Below are 19,117 nucleotides of genomic sequence, written 5' to 3' on the forward strand. Positions count from 1 at the left end.
CTGTTTTCACACAGGAGTCACTTCCCCTAGCTGTACTGCTTCCTTTTGCTGAATATCCAAATTAACCAACTAATGGAGCCCTGGCAGCACTAATGCCTGAACTATTAAGAAACAATAACATTCTGTATCAAAAATTATGATGATAATATCTTCTGACACACAAACTAAGTCTCTCTCACAGTTAAGAAATACATGAACACCAAACCTGATGTGTTTAAGAAAATACAAAGTTTAGCACTAAAGAGGTAGGAACACTGGCTGCTTATTTATGTGTGTGGAAGATTTGCATGTGTGTAAGAAAAAAAATTTACGTCTTTAACTCTAGTATTCAAATAGTTCTCTGTTCTTCTTACCGTCCTAAAAACTGGACTTCACCTCTGTGATGATGAGGAATGGATTTGTACTTCCCTAAATCTCCCTCTGGTCTTGTTACATTGTATCCAGCATAGTGAACTCTGCAAAATATAAACATTTTTATGAAGAGTATTAAACTTATGTTTTCACAAGCTACAGAAGAAGTGAAAAGTACTCATTGAAATCTTTTAAAGCTAAGCCTTTGCATTCACTGACATTCTCTCCCTAAAAAATCCAAAACACTCCTAACCCAATAATTTTAAAAGTTGGCAAAACCAATAAAATGTGAAATAATAATAATTTCATATTTAGTATTTCCTGCTTTGTTCTTAAAGCACAACAGCATAGAAATATGACAATAGTAAGGAAAAAAGAACAAAAACGTACAAACTCTTCCTTCAAAATATATCTCTATATATAAACTCAGGCAGACGCTTTGTTTCAACACCTCAACTGGAACATGTTAGAGTTGTATACTGTGAGCAGTTAGTAATACAGTGAGCACTGCACTGCTGTCTGGGATCGTCAATATAGTCACAAATCAACCTCTCAAACACTGCTCCTAAGATATGAAAGACATTTAAACTCATGCTTAAACTCTACATGTCTGTAGGATGGTATTTCTTAATGCTAACAGCAAGAGAGACACAAATTAAAGCCAAAAAGCAACACACAGAAGACTAGAAAGAACGAGACTACATATACTTAAAACTGTTATCTGTTATCATATCCATTATTTGTTACAAGACCTGCCCCTGGAAAGCCTGTTAACTGTCCCCAGGCCAATAAAAAAAGAACACACTTATCTGTTGAAGTGTTATGTTCTGGTATTTCTAAAATGAACTCTTTAGAAATGTTAGAATTTATTCATTTAAAACAAGTTAAAAGAAAAAAAAAAAAACAAGAAACAACTGAAAAAACCCCCACCTAATTGCTGTCAAGGGGCGGATACCACAGAAAAATGAGAAAGACATAAACACTGAACGTTCACCTGTTCCAAAGATCATCATCTTCTCCACCCCATCCCCAAAAGGCATTTGGAAACCCATTGATCTTCTTGAATTGTTCCACTGTCAGGCCACTTACACCACCGAAGAACTCATTGTATGGAAGACTGAAACCAAAAGACAAATTCTGTATTATTAGCTGAACTTAGATAGGTAGCCCTCTCTCTGAACAAATACCTTTCAAAAAAAAAAAAACAACCAACTAAGAGCCACCCCACATTAAGGACATGAACAGATGCTGGATGTATTCACTAAGGGAAACCAGTTCACAGACCACTGGCAGTAAGTAACACATACAGAAGTTGAATAAAATGTTTGCAGTACTGTCTGATTTGCATAAAAAGTACTCTTAGACTGTACCTCAAATTAGTATCACCACATGAAACAGAAGTCTAACACATACTTCAGAGGACTGATTTAGACCCAAAGCTGAAGTGCAAAGTGAAGCACTCAAGCTATTGTATTTTGACACTATGCAACTGGAAAAAAACTCTAATCAACTGAAAAAATTACAATTCAGTAATGCACCAATTCATTAATTTTAATTCACTGAATTTCACTGAATTTCACTGAATTTCTAGAGTTGGAAGGGACCATAGAGATCATCTAGTCCAACTCCCCTGCTGAAGCAGGATTGCCTAGAGCTAGAGCATGTTACTCAGGACTGCATCCAGGCGGGTTTTGAAAATCTCCAAAGAAGGGGACTCCACAACCTCCCTGGGCAGCCTGTTCCAGGGTTCCGTCACCCTCACCGTGAAGAAGTTTCTCCTCATATTTGAGTGGAACCTCTTATGTTCCAACTTGTGCCCGTTGCCCCTCGTCCTCTCACTGGGAACCACTGAAAAGAGTCTGGCTCCCTCCTCCTTCAACCCTCCCTTGAGATACTTGTAGGCGTTGATAAGGTCTCCCCTCAGCCTTCTCTTCTCCAGACTAAAGAGTCCCAGCTCTCTCAGTCTCTCCTCATAAGGGAGATGCTCCAATCCCTGAATCATCTCGGGTCCACCCCTAACCTATACTGGTACCTGACATTTTTCTTCCCCAGGTGCAGGACCCTACACTTTTCCCTGTTGAACCTCATGAGGTTCTTCTTTGCCCAGCCCTCCAGCCTGTCCAAGTCTCGCTGGATGGCACATATCCAGCACATAACTATATTCTACAGAACGGTTAAAACTTGAGAGGAACAGTTCAACAGTACGTATTCAACCACAGTGAAATACATACTTATTTAAAAAAAACAATCTTCCAGTTTTCAGAAGCTACACTTTTGAATCAAAAGGATCTATAGGCTTTTCAGTCATTAAGCACACAGTAATTACTAACACATTATTAATAAGCAGCTGGTCAACACAAACAGCCACTATAGCTATACGACATAACATAGTAAGGCCCAGCCAATGTGATTTCCAGCTATCAAAACACTTTGTCAATCTTAAAAAAAAACAACAAACAAACCCAAATATATTTAAGTATCTATATTTATTTCCATCAATATTGACTTGCATTCTTAACCCAGAAGCTGCTACAGTAAAGCGTGTTCCTCTTTCAGAAACAGCACATTAATTTCAAAATAAAAGTAATCGAACATATCTCTCAGGAGACACTTCCAAATCTGGAACCTTCAAGGAGTTAGGACTATCTACAAAAACATTTACCATTGCTTAGGACATAATTGCCACACTGAAGGACAAATAACTCCAGAATGCAAGAGGAAAGAAAAAGAAATACACAGTCATGTAATTTCTGATCTCTGTGGAAACACAGGATTCAACCAAATCTTAATAGCTTTTGGGGAAGGTTGTTACCGTACAGCCCCTTCAATGTTAACTGAAATAACAGGTGTTCTAAAAGTCCCCTCAAAACCACCCTGCCCTCCAAAAAAAACCAACAAAAAACCACAAGCAACCCACCAACCAAAATTAAAAACTATTGCGGTATGATAGTTTATGGAACTGTTTGCTTTTTTCATTCATATGTATACAAGCGTGTGTGGTGCACATGCACTTTTTTGTATATATATATAAATATATGTTTACTTTTATATTTTATAAACATGTATTTATATATACAATGGGCATTTTATAAATTTTATAAATGTATAAACACATAAAATGTTTTATAAATACATATAAGGACAGATGAAATCTCTTACATATTTATATGTGTTTATACATATATTTTTAAATACATATAAAATCTTTAACGGTCTAACTGCTAATTGGCCAACAACCTGAAGTTCTAACACAGAGTCATGTTCTTAATGCATTGCTTTTGATCTGTCAGGTTGACCACGTTGTCAAGTTTATTAGCTTCACCAATAAAATTTCAGGATGGAAAATAAATACATGTAGCAAGCAATAAGCTAGATTTATGTGAAGCGAGTAGAAGAGTGTCATGAGATAGCACAGCGTTAAAAAGCAAGTGAAATATCATTAATGTAAAATGGCAGAAGATAAGGTGGTAAAAAACTGCAGGACCCACGACATTCATCAAATTTCAGTAGAGATGGAATACAAGATACAAAATGATCTATCAGTAACAAAATCTTCTGTTTAAAAAGCAGTACGAAGCAGAAATAAATTGTACATTTATGAGAAAACTAAGACAGACATTTTTTTCCTGTGGTATTTTGCTGCAAATAATCTTTTTATCTTTGTTAACAGCCACCCCGAAGGCTTATGTAGCCCAAAAAGATCTCTAAGATAAGTTCTTCCCCCTCAACACAGGTAGCCATCTTTTCCTTTTTAAAAAAAAAAAAAAATCAACCTTACTGCAACAAGTTCAACAGTGAAAATTATAAATTAGCAACATATAAATGTAGACACTAAAGTCTTCCTTTCAATAACTGGATACTCATTTATGTAAATAGCATGGTAGAGGCTGTTTTATTGGTTTCACCTACTGTATATATTGTCCCAAAATTCATATGCACTTTAAGAATGTTTCTGGGTCTTTAAGAAACAACATGAATAAAAGTGAATTACTTACATGTACATGTATTTGTCAAGCTTTGCTGCAAAATGGCGTGGCATTTCTCCACATCCATAATAATTTCGGTCATTTTCAGGTAAGTGATCCACATCATGAAATATTATGCAGTCCCAGATAGCATCTTTCATAGCCTCTTTGAAGCCAACGTTAAAGAGCATTGCACGATTAAAAGGTTGTGTACCTGTCTTCAAACAGAAAACAAAGGAGATATTGTAAGAATCCAAAAGAAAGAGAAGAAATTTCAATACTGTGAGAAATACATCCTCTGCTACACCAAAAAAAAAAAAAGTATCAAAAAGGATGCCTGTTATTATTCCAGCTGAGTAGAGCAATAGCTCTGGTTTGCACCAATTACATCACCTGTATTTTGTGATTTTAGAAGTCTAGATGTTCTCCCCTTAGCAGCACTAGGGGACTTACAGGACTAGTAATTCTGAAGTATCAAAATGTGAGTGGTTTGGATTATTACAGCAAGGCATTACAAGTTAAAGAAATGCTGACACAAACTGAGAAAGAAATATTAAGTTTTGTTTCTCATTAAAATGGTCAACTACTGAAAAACTTCTGATGCTGTGAGAATGCCTACAACTTGGTTACATATTCATAATTAAACTTATATTAGAACTTAATCCCAGTTTCTTAGAAACTTTGTCAGATGCAATATTTTTTATTTCCAGTACAATTTAAATCTCCTCATGTCTGTTTTGAACAAACAAGACAACATAAGACATTTTGATAGAGCAAAGGCATCCTATGTGCCTTTTGTTAAGTAATAATTTAGAGGAACTTTTGTTTTCTGCAAACTTTTCACTTTGTCACCTGAAAGTACTACATTACATCAACCATGAAAAATAAATCCTGCAATTTGTTTAGGGATCTAGCTATCTACTACAGCTGACAGCGGTGCCAATTCCTTAAACTACCCATCTGAATTACTTTATTCCTTGACTTGCAGAAACTCTTTTTTTGTGTGTGTATTCTTCTCCTCCATATCCATTGCTCTTTTTCCAAAGTGACCCCTGACCAAGGTACTAGTTGGTAATTTTATATCATTAATGCCTCCCTTATATTTCACATACATTAACAGGACCACACACACTTTAACACTATTGTCTTCAACTGGATTTCAGTGAGCATGTGCTGTAGAGTTGCCTTCTGTAAATGATCATTTCCAATTATTACACATAAAACCTTTTTTTTTTCCCTTGAAAATTTAGAAAGACAATAGATTCAAAGGGGCTATACTATCACCTATAAAATATCAGCCCATATTTGAAGAAAAGCAACATGTATCTGACTACTGCTTAAACTGGGGAATAGAGCTGAACTTTGTTCATTCCAAGGATTAGAACAAAGAAATAACAATTTTAAAATTCTGGATTCATTCAAATATTGATAAGAATATCAAATCCCCTTTAGTAAAGAATCTTGAAGGGTGACTTTTCAAGTAAATGCTGTTACCTGTTCAACAACATAGAAGGCAAATTCCAGCCGCTGCTTCTGCAACATAGGTATCAGATGACGGAAAAAAATCGGAAGATGCTCATGGCGATTCCGAAAAGGAATAAGTATTGCCACCTTCAAAAAATTATACATATTAAGCAATTACGTTAGCTTTTTTACATTTTAATGTTTCAATACAGATCAAGTCTCCCATGGCTTATATAGCTTTTTCAACTTTTACATTTAAATTGGCTCAGCATTTTACACTCTCTCTCCTGCTACAAAAGTGTATTGCAATTTTGCTATAAAATTAAAGAAAAAAAAATCTGACTATAATATAAATAAGGTTTTCCTTTTATGTTCACTAATTATACCTTAAGCAGCACACACATAGGACAAGTTTGCAGACATATGATAAAATGCTTAGTTACAACAGTTAGTGAACTTTGAGAAGCTCTTAACAATCCATTTCAAGTTTTTCTTCAAACTTTAGTCTCTTCTTGAGCACAGATATCATAATGCATACACTATAACATACTACATGTTATATAAAATATATAGCAGTAAAAGACTGAGTGCTTGCAATGGTAAATATTATTATACACCAACAGGAAAAAAAAAGCAGAAAAGCAGCATCTCACCTTCCATCGTGGCTTACAGTCTTTTGGTTTCCAGTGTCCTCCTGGTTTAATATCTAAATCTTTTGAAAACAGTTGCTCAATTTCATCAAAACTAATTTCACTCATATTGACATCGATAAGGCCTCCTAATAGAGGAAGAAAATTTTATTTATTAATTTCCATTATGACAACAGATCTAACACTACAAGGTATATCATAGACAAATAGCATCAGACATTTGTATTTACCCTACCTGCAGATAAAAAAGAAATAATTTATACTAGTCTCTTAATATTCAGTTTTTGCAGAAGGAATTTCAGTAATTCCAATATAAACATTCCTTCAACAAATCCTATAAGCAAAATATTCATTGCAGAGGATACAGAACAACTAATTTGAATTCTGTATCTATTCCAGAAAATTAGTCATTGTTCATTTCAAGTACCACTGTTAACAATCCCAAATCACCTCTACTACTCAACTGATATTCAAATTCTGTGTCTTCCTACCTGCACTTCCACAGAAAAAGAAAACATATTTTTATGACACTCAATAAAATTCCTCAATTTACATTCTAGATAATTACACACATTCCACGTACAGCCACGTACAACCCAATAACTCTCCACTGTCTGCATCAAAGCAATTTATAGGAAGCAGCTAGATTTAAGAATTTCCACTGATAAAACTAATCAGCCTAATGGGAAAAGTATTCGCAAATGGATACTGATTGGAGAGGAATTCAGCAAGATATTGAAAAAAGACCACAATACTGTAGCAAAAAATAATCAGGTTAGTGCTTATTATGAGAAAACATTTACACTTAGTTGTTAGCTAAAAACTTGCCTGTCATAAGCTTATGCACTTCTATAAATTTCAAAGCCAGAAATAATGAGTTATAGTAAATATCCTCAAAACCAGAAGTAGTAGTCAAAAAAAATCTGAGATAAGAATAGTGTAACACTCTAACTATAAACTCAAGTTGTTCTACAGCAACTGCTCTACTAGACCATCAAATAAAAATCTTGCAATAATTATCTTACAGACACCATTAAATATTCCACTTTTTAACTCTTTTGGTGAGGGTTGGAATTTTAAAGTAAATGAAAAAAAATCACTAGCATTTTCTCCCCTGTGCCCATACCCAAAAGATCCTATTTGTGTCCAAAAGATTGCTTCATGTGTAATGCTGAATTGACTAGCTGTTTGAGTCTTTTGGAAAGATTGAAATTTTTGGAGTATACTAGGAATTACCATTGTTTTTGGAAGAAGGCAGAAGATACTGCAAGAGCTCTTTCAGTTTTGTATAAAATTAAATGTAGAACTACTTGTAAAAGTAGGAGGCAATTTCAAAAAAAAAAAAAGAAAATGACAGTGGAAAAAAAAAACCGATCAGGAACAGCACCATAATGATAAGATCTTTTAAGAGCAAATTTAAACAAATTCACATTTATTTATTTATTTTAGAGGAAAAAGGAAAGCTGGCAGTTGCTGGAAAAGAACTGTATAAATATATATGAGAATAAGCTATTTTTAAAAAAATGAAAAATTGAGAGAAGCTTAGATGATCATTATAGTTTTATATGAAACTTTTCAATAGCCAATAACCTGAAAATGATATCTTATAAAAAGTAGAAACAAGGGCAGTCAACAAAGGACCAGCATATAGAGTATAAAGATCTAGAAATTAAATTAAAAAAAATTTAAAAATCACTACATCAATTTCAAGTACCAAGAGACAGAGAAGCAGCAAGACCTTTTCTGTTTATTCATAGACTCTAATAGGAAAATAAAGATAAATAAAGGTCAATTACTACATCAGAAAAGGAAGCAAAAAACACATGATGCAAAGGAGTTGGGTGCCTTAATCTTCAGAGAAAAGTTTAGATGCAACCAGTTGCTTACACAGTTTAAATAATAAACACATAAATTTAAAAAAAAAAAAAAAGGAGGAATGGTAAAATAGTATTTATGTAAGGCAAGTGCTTCTACCTTGATGGGACATGATGAAATTCTCTCCAGGCTGTTTAAAAAGTAGCTACAGTAAGCCCTGAAATATTTGTATTATCAAAACTACACAGAAGATGTGCAAATGGAAAACAGCAGTATTTCCATGTCATTGGTAGGGGACAGGAGAAGACATCTCAGTAAACATCTGGACTTAGTATTCACTACTTCCATTATTGTCTAGCATGCTGCAATAAAACCTATTTATACAAGCCAGAAAAAAAGAAAGCTGAGGAAGCAGAAAGCATTTTGAAGAAAAGAATCAGAAAACAAAATAATTTCAGCAAATCAGATACATACTGAAATCAACAGAGTGAAATTAATTTTAAAAAGAAAAAAAAATCATAAATTGTTACTGAAGGAGAAATGAAATATACACACCCAAACCTGGAAATACCTGGCTACGCTGCACTATGCAGAGAGCTGTTTTCATGGTTTATAATGGATTGCCTATTAATGTGAGGCAACAAAATGTAATGCAATCGCATAAAAATGGCAAATCTCATTCTGGAATACATTAACAGCTGCTATATGAAAGACAGAGAAGGTAATTACTAGATTATTTTGTAAACCACAGCTGGTTATGATGCTTCAAAAGGAAATCAAATTAGAGAAAGTCTATGGTACAAAAATCAAGAATGAAAGAGCTCCAGAAATTACGTAGTCTAGGAAGGCTGAAAGTACTGGTTTATCTAAAAAATAAAAGACTGACAAAAACATAAATCTTTTCCAAGACAGAATAATTTGGTATGTAGATAGAACAAACTTTTTCCAAGCATCAAGAAGGGCAAGGAAAAATACAACTAACTTGGAGGAGGAAGGAGCGGGGGGAAGGAAAAGAAAAAATAAAGTAGACACAGGTTGAATATCAGGAAAAGCTTAACTTTTCATTTGATGGAATACTAGAATCTACTACTTCTGGAGACAGTAGAACTTCCTCCACTGGTGGCTTTTTTTTTTTTTTTAAACACTAAATACATTTTTCTAATACTTATTTAAAATGGTTTAGGTATATTGAACCCAAATTTATCTAGATCTTCTAACTAAAAGATCTGGATATTTCTTATCACTCATTATGTACCAGTCCTTGTCCATGAATTGACTTGGGTAGACTGCTAAAAAAATTCTTAACATGAGGGCTTTATTTGATATAACTGAAAAAACTGATCTGCTTTCCATTTATCTCTCAAGTCAGTATTAAAATTATGCAGATTAAATACTCTTTCGTACTGCTTTCTGTCTTCTTTCTGTCTTGAAGTAGAGGTGTCTCGCTTATGAATTAGCACAGCAGTGCTCAGCCAGAGGGGTTATAGTCTGGAAGACTGAGTCACACATAAAAGGCACTAGTTGGTCCTATTTCAAGAATGTTTGTACTTGGGACAAAACATAATTTTACCATACTCCTTCCACGATGACAAATTTGTCAAGTTGATGTAAAGAAGAATAGTTGACTTCTATAATAACCTTAGACAATTGAGCAGGTTTAAATATACATAATTCAAGAAACTTCCTTCCCTGACTATTTTAGGACAACTTAAAACATTTCATTGCATTAAATAATCTTTAGAGAAGTTTTATTTAGATTATAATTAAATGCAGAGATGTTTATTAAAAAGGTCTACATGAAAACCAAAGGGTGAGACATACATCTCTGCTGAACAGTAACAGTGAACTATTTTCTAATAAAATTATGATTTCTCTATTAAATTCAGAGGGACAGGATAAGTACAAAGAGATTACTAACAAAAAAAGATGGAAAAGAGAGCAGCAATAAGAAAACCTATAGCCAAATTCTGGTAGAATTACATATAGCCAATGAGGCTGACAGTATGAATGGCAGAGTAGAATGCTCCTCTACTCTGGCTATTCAAAAAACCTGTCAGTGCAAACAAATCTGCATCAATGATTTAAGATAACATGCTATAAGTAGGCTGACCTACTAAGGTACCTTCTAACTCACCTCATCCTCCCACAAGTACAAGTAGAACAGGTAGCAAAAGCTGATACAGTTTTGAACTAATCTAGCAGAATTCAACTGCCAGATCCCTTGAAAGTTACAGTAAAAATACTAATTTATATGCATTTTTCTATCAGCATAATACTTGTTCTTGCCTCTCTGGTTATCCAGAGTTGATATTTCTCAAACTTTTTATCTGTTTCCCAAAGTAGCTAAAATATTTACTATTGGAATTATTTAGTTCTATTTGTTTATATGTGCAATATTACAGAAAACAGAAACATCCACACAATTATGAAAGTCAAACATTATTTCTAGAGAGATTAAAATAAAGATATAATCACACCGTGGCTAATTGCTACTTGGCATAAGACAGTTTTCTACATGATTTAAGTTCATAAAGAACAGCAACTGATTTATACTTTTGGCTATATATTTGTATCTTTACAATGTAAGAGACAAAGTGTAGAACTCTGAGTCATTGAAAAAAACCACAGCTAAGAAGCATTGTTACTGTACTCTTCACTGGATTAACTTCTCTGTTAAGATTGAAAACGAAGTTATGAGGAAATCTAGATTAGTCTAATAAAATCCAGTATTTTTCTTTGTAGAAAAAATGATCAGCAATTCAGTTTGGTTGTCAGCAACATTGGTACGATATGGATCTGAACGGCTATATTAAATACTTAACTACTAAAGTTATAAGGAAATCTAGATTAGCCTAATAAAATCCACTATTTTTCTTTGTAGAAAAAATGATCAGCAATTCAGTTTGGTTGTCAGCAACATTGGTACGATATGGATCTGAACGGCTATACCTGTCAGTGCAAACGAATCTGCATCAATGATTTAAGACAACATGCTATAAGAAGGCTGACCTACTAAGGTACCTTCTAACTCACCTCATCCTCCCACAAGTACAAGTAGAACAGGTAGCAAAAGCTGATACATTTTTGAACTAATCTAGCAGAATTCAACTGCCAGATCCCTTGAAAGTTACAGTAAAAATACTAATTTATATGCATTTTTCTATCAGCATAATACTTGTTCTTGCCTCTCTGGTTATCCAGAGTTGATATTTCTCAAACTTTTTATCTGTTTCCCAAAGTAGCTAAAATATTTACTATTGGAATTATTTAGTTCTATTTGTTTATATGTGCAATATTACAGAAAACAGAAACATCCACACAATTATGAAAGTCAAACATTATTTCTAGAGAGATTAAAATAAAGATATAATCACACCGTGGCTAATTGCTACTTGGCATAAGACAGTTTTCTACATGATTTAAGTTCATAAAGAACAGCAACTGATTTATACTTTTGGCAATATATTTGTATCTTTACAATGTAAGAGACAAAGTGTAGAACTCTGAGTCATTGAAAAAAACCACAGCTAAGAAGCATTGTTACTGTACTCTTCACTGGATTAACTTCTCTGTTAAGATTGAAAACGAAGTTATGAGGAAATCTAGATTAGTCTAATAAAATCCAGTATTTTTCTTTGTAGAAAAAATGATCAGCAATTCAGTTTGGTTGTCAGCAACATTGGTACGATATGGATCTGAACGGCTATATTAAATACTTAACTACTTGCTCATGCTGAATGGCAGCCCACAGCTTAACTCAGGTGTTGGCCCAAAACACCAGAGGTTAGAATTCTCAAAGGTGTCACAAATGTCTTCAGAAGCTATTTCAAACTTTCTCTCTTACAAATCAGTAGTTGACTTGTCTGATTTCAAATACGTGTTGGCATAATAGATACTGCCAGATACTAATGAACAATCACTTCCAGTAACATATTTAACACTTATTTACATATTTAACACTTATCAACAACAGAGAGTTGTTGATTCTTCTTCTCATATTGGTACATCCTTACACCAAATGAAACATTTCAATTTAACTAGTTTTGAGGTCTATACTAATGCTACTCTTAATTCTTCACTCAAAAATATTAAGCGTGTCTACAAAATATTTACAAGATGAGAAGTAATTCCGTGGATTACTGACTCAAATTATGATTTCTTCCAAATACAGAGCACAAAAGAAACATTTATACTTAATCATCCCTTGCTTCCTACAGCAACTCTGACAATATAACAATTCCTAACGCAGAGAAAATTATTTCTAGAGAGATTAAAATAAAGATATAATCACACCGTGGCTAATTGCTACTTGGCATAAGACAGTTTTCTACATGATTTAAGTTCATAAAGAACAGCAACTGATTTATACTTTTGGCTATATATTTGTATCTTTACAATGTAAGAGACAAAGTGTAGAACTCTGAGTCATTGAAAAAAACCACAGCTAAGAAGCATTGTTACTGTACTCTTCACTGGATTAACTTCTCTGTTAAGATTGAAAACGAAGTTATGAGGAAATCTAGATTAGTCTAATAAAATCCAGTATTTTTCTTTGTAGAAAAAATGATCAGCAATTCAGTTTGGTTGTCAGCAACATTGGTACGATATGGATCTGAACGGCTATATTAAATACTTAACTACTTGCTCATGCTGAATGGCAGCCCACAGCTTAACTCAGGTGTTGGCCCAAAACACCAGAGGTTAGAATTCTCAAAGGTGTCACAAATGTCTTCAGAAGCTATTTCAAATTTTCTCATACAAATCAGTAGTTGACTTGTCTGATTTCAAATATAGCAAGTAAAATAAATGTGTTGGCATAATAGATACTGCCAGATACTAATGAACGGTCACTTCCAGTACCATATTTAACACTTATTTACAGAGAGTTGTTGATTCTTCTTCTCATATTGGTACATCCTGACACCAAATGAGACATTTCAATTTAACTCGTTTTGAGGTCTATACTAATGCTACTATTAATTCTTCACTCAAAAATATTAAGTGTGTCTACAAAATATTTACAAGACGAGAAGTAATTCTGTGGATTACTGACTCAAATTATGATTTCTTCCAAATACAGAGCACAAAAGAAACATTTATACTTAATCATCCCTTGCTTCCTACAGCAACTCTGATAATATAACAATTCCTAACACAGAGAAAAAAGCTGAAAACTCAGTTACGGTTTCTAAGAAGAAACTGTTTAAACCAAGGGATTGCAATTTTATAAAGGTTAAATATAAGAACTCTCTCTAATAGCAATCAATCAGTGGTGAAGGTCAAGGTAAAGCAGTCACCATCAGGAGTGGTTTGCCTCTTTTCTTTTTATGGTTTCCTACCCAACACTCTTGGTCTTTAAGGATTGCTCTCTCTACAAGCCAGAGGAAAGCAAACAATATCCAGAATGTTGCCTGAATCTGAAAAATGGCAAGTTTGCAGGAAAGGGGAATTCACATGAAATTTTACAGCTCTCAGCAAGATTTTTTAAGAATATTCCTAAAACTATACTTTGTCTACAGAAAGAAGAAAAAAAAAAATTCATGCCAACAGCCATTCAGCCACATAACTAAATCAGGTTAAGCACACTGCAATACATCAAGGAACTCTTCCAATTTCAGTTTGTGTAACTGTTTTAATTGTGCAATAGCTGCTTATAAGACCTTATACATATACTGGAACACTACTACTTAGTAGCAAGTAAAATAAATGTGTTGGCATAATAGATACTGCCAGATACTAATGAACGGTCACTTCCAGTACCATATTTAACACTTATTTACAGAGAGTTGTTGATTCTTCTTCTCATATTGGTACATCCTGACACCAAATGAGACATTTCAATTTAACTCGTTTTGAGGTCTATACTAATGCTACTATTAATTCTTCACTCAAAAATATTAAGTGTGTCTACAAAATATTTACAAGACGAGAAGTAATTCTGTGGATTACTGACTCAAATTATGATTTCTTCCAAATACAGAGCACAAAAGAAACATTTATACTTAATCATCCCTTGCTTCCTACAGCAACTCTGATAATATAACAATTCCTAACACAGAGAAAAAAGCTGAAAACTCAGTTACGGTTTCTAAGAAGAAACTGTTTAAACCAAGGGATTGCAATTTTATAAAGGTTAAATATAAGAACTCTCTCTAATAGCAATCAATCAGTGGTGAAGGTCAAGGTAAAGCAGTCACCATCAGGAGTGGTTTGCCTCTTTTCTTTTTATGGTTTCCTACCCAACACTCTTGGTCTTTAAGGATTGCTCTCTCTACAAGCCAGAGGAAAGCAAACAATATCCAGAATGTTGCCTGAATCTGAAAAATGGCAAGTTTGCAGGAAAGGGGAATTCACATGAAATTTTACAGCTCTCAGCAAGATTTTTTAAGAATATTCCTAAAACTATACTTTGTCTACAGAAAGAAGAAAAAAAAAAATTCATGCCAACAGCCATTCAGCCACATAACTAAATCAGGTTAAGCACACTGCAATACATCAAGGAACTCTTCCAATTTCAGTTTGTGTAACTGTTTTAATTGTGCAATAGCTGCTTATAAGACCTTATACATATACTGGAACACTACTACTTAGGACAGCTGTGATATTACAGGTTTTATAAAAAAAAAAAAAAAACCCAAAACCACACCAGCAACGGTGCTGAAGTAGTCAACTCAGTTGCTTATTTCTCCATGACACCCCTCCATGACACCCCTCCACAACTAAGCATTTTCAAACAAAATAATTAGAAGTTTAGATTCTAGGCTTAAAGACAAATAAAGTTAAGGCTAACTAATCAAGTTCTACTTAATAGCTTGGAATCATAAACATCTGGATTTTAACTTAATTTTAAAATTTCCTGAGGATCACAACTTTTCACTTGTTATTTAGGTACTACTTCCTTATTATGACAGGGCTTTAGCACTTTCTTACCTCCATCAATTCTAACTTCACTACACCATCTTATTCAGTCTCCTATATATTGAGGTAACTGTGATTAGCTGATGAAGATTTGAGAAATAGTTCCTGACTCATGGATCTTTGTATTAGAAATACCATTTCCAAAAAGGAAATTATTAAATATTCCTCAAAACACACAACTCTGAATGGATACTTTTTATAAAGTTAGAGTCTTCCTCTAGTATACCTTCCTTAGTATTTAATTTGTAGAAAGTAGGTGATTAAAAAATAGGCTAACAGTTTTAGTAACACAGAAGTTACAGATAAAATTCTGCTAAGCATTATTGTCTATTCATATATTTTATTGATTATTTTCTGCAACATATTTGGACTCCTTGCAACTTGGCATAAGACAGTTTTCTACATGATTTAAGTTCATAAAGAACAGCAACTGATTTATACTTTTGGCTATATATTTGTATCTTTACAATGTAAGAGACAAAGTTTAGAATTCAGAGTCATTGAAAAAAACACAGCTAAGAAGCACTGTTACTGTACTCTTCACTGGATTAACTTCTCTGTTAAGATTGAAAACGAAGTTATGAGGAAATCTAGATTAGTCTAATAAAATCCAGTATTTTTCTTTGTAGAAAAAATGATCAGCAATTCAGTTTGGTTGTCAGCAACATTGGTACGATATGGATCTGAACGGCTATATTAAATACTTAACTACTTGCTCATGCTGAATGGCAGCCCACAGCTTAACTCAGGTGTTGGCCCAAAACACCAGAGGTTAGAATTCTCAAAGGTGTCACAAATGTCTTCAGAAGCTATTTCAAACTTTCTCTCTTACAAATCAGTAGTTGACTTGTCTGATTTCAAATACGTGTTGGCATAATAGATACTGCCAGATACTAATGAACGGTCACTTCCAGTACCATATTTAACACTTATTTACAGAGAGTTGTTGATTCTTCTTCTCATATTGGTACATCCTTACACCAAATGAAACATTTCAATTTAACTAGTTTTGAGGTCTATACTAATACTACTCTTAATTCTTCACTCAAAAATATTAAGCGTGTCTACAAAATATTTACAAGATGAGAAGTAATTCCGTGGATTACTGACTCAAATTATGATTTCTTCCAAATACAGAGCACAAAAGAAACATTTATACTTAATCATCCCTTGCTTCCTACAGCAACTCTGATAATATAACAATTCCTAACACAGAGAAAAAAGCTGAAAACTCAGTTACGGTTTCTAAGAAGAAACTGTTTAAACCAAGGGATTGCAATTTTATAAAGGTTAAATATAAGAACTCTCTCTAATAGCAATCAATCAGTGGTGAAGGTCAAGGTAAAGCAGTCACCATCAGGAGTGGTTTGCCTCTTTTCTTTTTATGGTTTCCTACCCAACACTCTTGGTCTTTAAGGATTGCTCTCTCTACAAGCCAGAGGAAAGCAAACAATATCCAGAATGTTGCCTGAATCTGAAAAATGGCAAGTTTGCAGGAAAGGGGAATTCACATGAAATTTTACAGCTCTCAGCAAGATTTTTTAAGAATATTCCTAAAACTATACTTTGTCTACAGAAAGAAGAAAAAAAAAAATTCATGCCAACAGCCATTCAGCCACATAACTAAATCAGGTTAAGCACACTGCAATACATCAAGGAACTCTTCCAATTTCAGTTTGTGTAACTGTTTTAATTGTGCAATAGCTGCTTATAAGACCTTATACATATACTGGAACACTACTACTTAGGACAGCTGTGATATTCAAATTCCCAGCAGAATGACTAAAAAAAAAAAAAAACATTTTACTGCACTAAAGGAACAATTATTAAATTAAGATACCTGTTACAGCTATGATAACTGTTTTCCACTAAGATAACTATTTGGCCTTCAGTTACAGAGAAGTAGGACATGCGTCCCGATTTTCAGAACCAAGCTACGTCACTGAGGTTTGGTATATTTGGGTTCGTCATTTGGGTTTTTTTTCATAAAGCTCTCTTAAACTTTAGATTCTAGGCTTAAAGATAAATAAAGTTCAGGTTAACTAATCAAGTTCTACTTAGTAGCTTGGAATCATAAACATCTGGATTTGAAAACTTAATTTTAAAATTTCCTGAGGATCACAACTTTTCACTTGTCATTTGGGTACTACTTCCTTATTATGACAGGGCTTTAGCACTTTCTTACCTCCATCAATTCTAACTTCACTACACCATCTTATTCAGTCTCCTATATATTGAGGTAACTGTGATTAGCTGATGAAGATTTGAGAAATAGTTCCTGACTCATGGATCTTTGTATTAGAAATACCATTTCCATTATATTCAGTATTTGTTACTATGTCTGAACCCATGGCTAGTGAATGTTAATTCTTCGAGATGAAGACCCACAAAAAGTGAAACCTGACAGCAACAAAACAGAGGAATAAGGTGATTAAAAAATAGGCTAACAGTTTTAGTAACACAGAAGTTACAGATAAAATTCTGCTAAGCATTATTGTCTATTCATATATTTTATTGATTATTTTCTGCAACATATTTGGACTCCTTGCAATTATATTTTATATTAAAATAATTGCATTTTGGTTTAAGTACAAACCAATTTACTAGATAAACAGTAAGGTCAGTTTAAAACTTACTCATGTAAGGCAGCTTCTCTGGACAAGCCTGGTAGGGAGAGTAAGTGAAGTTTTCTGGAAGATACATTGTTGTTTGAGCAAGGCAGTCACTAGAATTGTTTCCTTCAGGATAATCTTAAAAAGAGGAATTGATTCTTGTAAAAACTTACATTATCCACTGAATTTGTAACATATTATCATGCAGGTGAGAGCATTAACTTTGTAAGTAACAAATTCCTAGCAGCATGACTAAAATAAAACATTTTACTGCACTAAAGGAACAATAATTAAGATATCTGTTACAGCTATGATAACTGTTTTCCACTAAGATAACTATTTGGCCTTCAGTTACAGAGAAGTAGGACATGCGTCCCGATTTTCAGAACCAAGCTACGTCACTGAGGTTTGGTATATTTGGGTTCGTCATTTGGGTTTTTTTTCATAAAGCTCTCTTAAAAATGAAATTAAATAAGAAATACTCTTACCTGTGCCATTGAGTGTAGTATTTTTGTTAGTGTACAATCTGATCATGTGTCCTATTGTTTTTACATTTTCTCTCAACATTATACCACGAGCTTGCACCATGAAGAGATACGTGTTTGCTGATAAAACAAAAAGCAATTTTGAATTTTCAATTAAAATAAGGTATTTCCAAATCACTCTAACCACCATTTATATTATATTCAGTATTTGTTACTATGTCTGAACCCATGGCTAGTGAATGTTAATTCTTCGAGATGAAGACCCACAAAAAGTGAAACCTGACAGCAACAAAACAGAGGAATAAAATGGATTCATAACCACAGGTTTATATACAAATCCAAAATCATAAAATGTCAATACATGCTTAATATGACACTTTTATTTAACTTACAAAAAGCAATTGACAATAACAAGAAACAATTGAATTTACCAATAAAAAAGTTGTCATATGTAGCTACATTCCTCATATGCATATACGTATAAATCATAGAAATACAGGACAAAAAAAGGTCTAGAAAATCTTTTACTCCCATAGAACAGTCCACCTTCTTACTCATTAGTTAACACAGTCAAAATGTACTGCATTCATTCACCTCCAACAGCTGTTTCATTATACAACTACTACAAATCACTGCCAATCTCAAAGTATTAATGTTTGATAACTATATGTGAAATATTTATTATAGGCATCAAGGGTGAGTAAAAAAACATTCTGAGTAATTAAGTGACTCACTAATAACAACAGCATGAAATATTTCTGTCTCAGCCTCGCACTCAAAGCCCCCGATCTGATCTCAAGACAATTCTTTGTCCTAATCAGAAGAGCACAAGTTGGAAAAGAAGCTGCATTTATGTC

General features: G+C 33.6%; 1 protein-coding gene across 1 annotated transcript in view; it reads right to left on the reverse strand.

The window, feature by feature from the left end:
• B4GALT6 (UDP-Gal:betaGlcNAc beta 1,4- galactosyltransferase, polypeptide 6) overlaps positions 1–19,117 on the reverse strand; it is a 38,955-nt gene that overhangs the window by 4,496 nt on the left and 15,342 nt on the right. Inside the window, exons 4-8 of the mRNA XM_014936911.1 lie at positions 6,434–6,558; positions 5,811–5,927; positions 4,347–4,534; positions 1,346–1,468; positions 354–455 (exon numbers count right to left, since the gene is read on the reverse strand). Coding sequence (XP_014792397.1) covers positions 354–455; positions 1,346–1,468; positions 4,347–4,534; positions 5,811–5,927; positions 6,434–6,558 — 655 coding nt within the window. The remainder of the gene's footprint in view (positions 1–353; positions 456–1,345; positions 1,469–4,346; positions 4,535–5,810; positions 5,928–6,433; positions 6,559–19,117) is intronic.

This window comes from Calidris pugnax, unplaced genomic scaffold (assembly GCF_001431845.1).
Source record: "Calidris pugnax isolate Ruff unplaced genomic scaffold, ASM143184v1 scaffold51, whole genome shotgun sequence".
NCBI classification, from domain to species: Eukaryota; Metazoa; Chordata; class Aves; order Charadriiformes; family Scolopacidae; genus Calidris; species Calidris pugnax.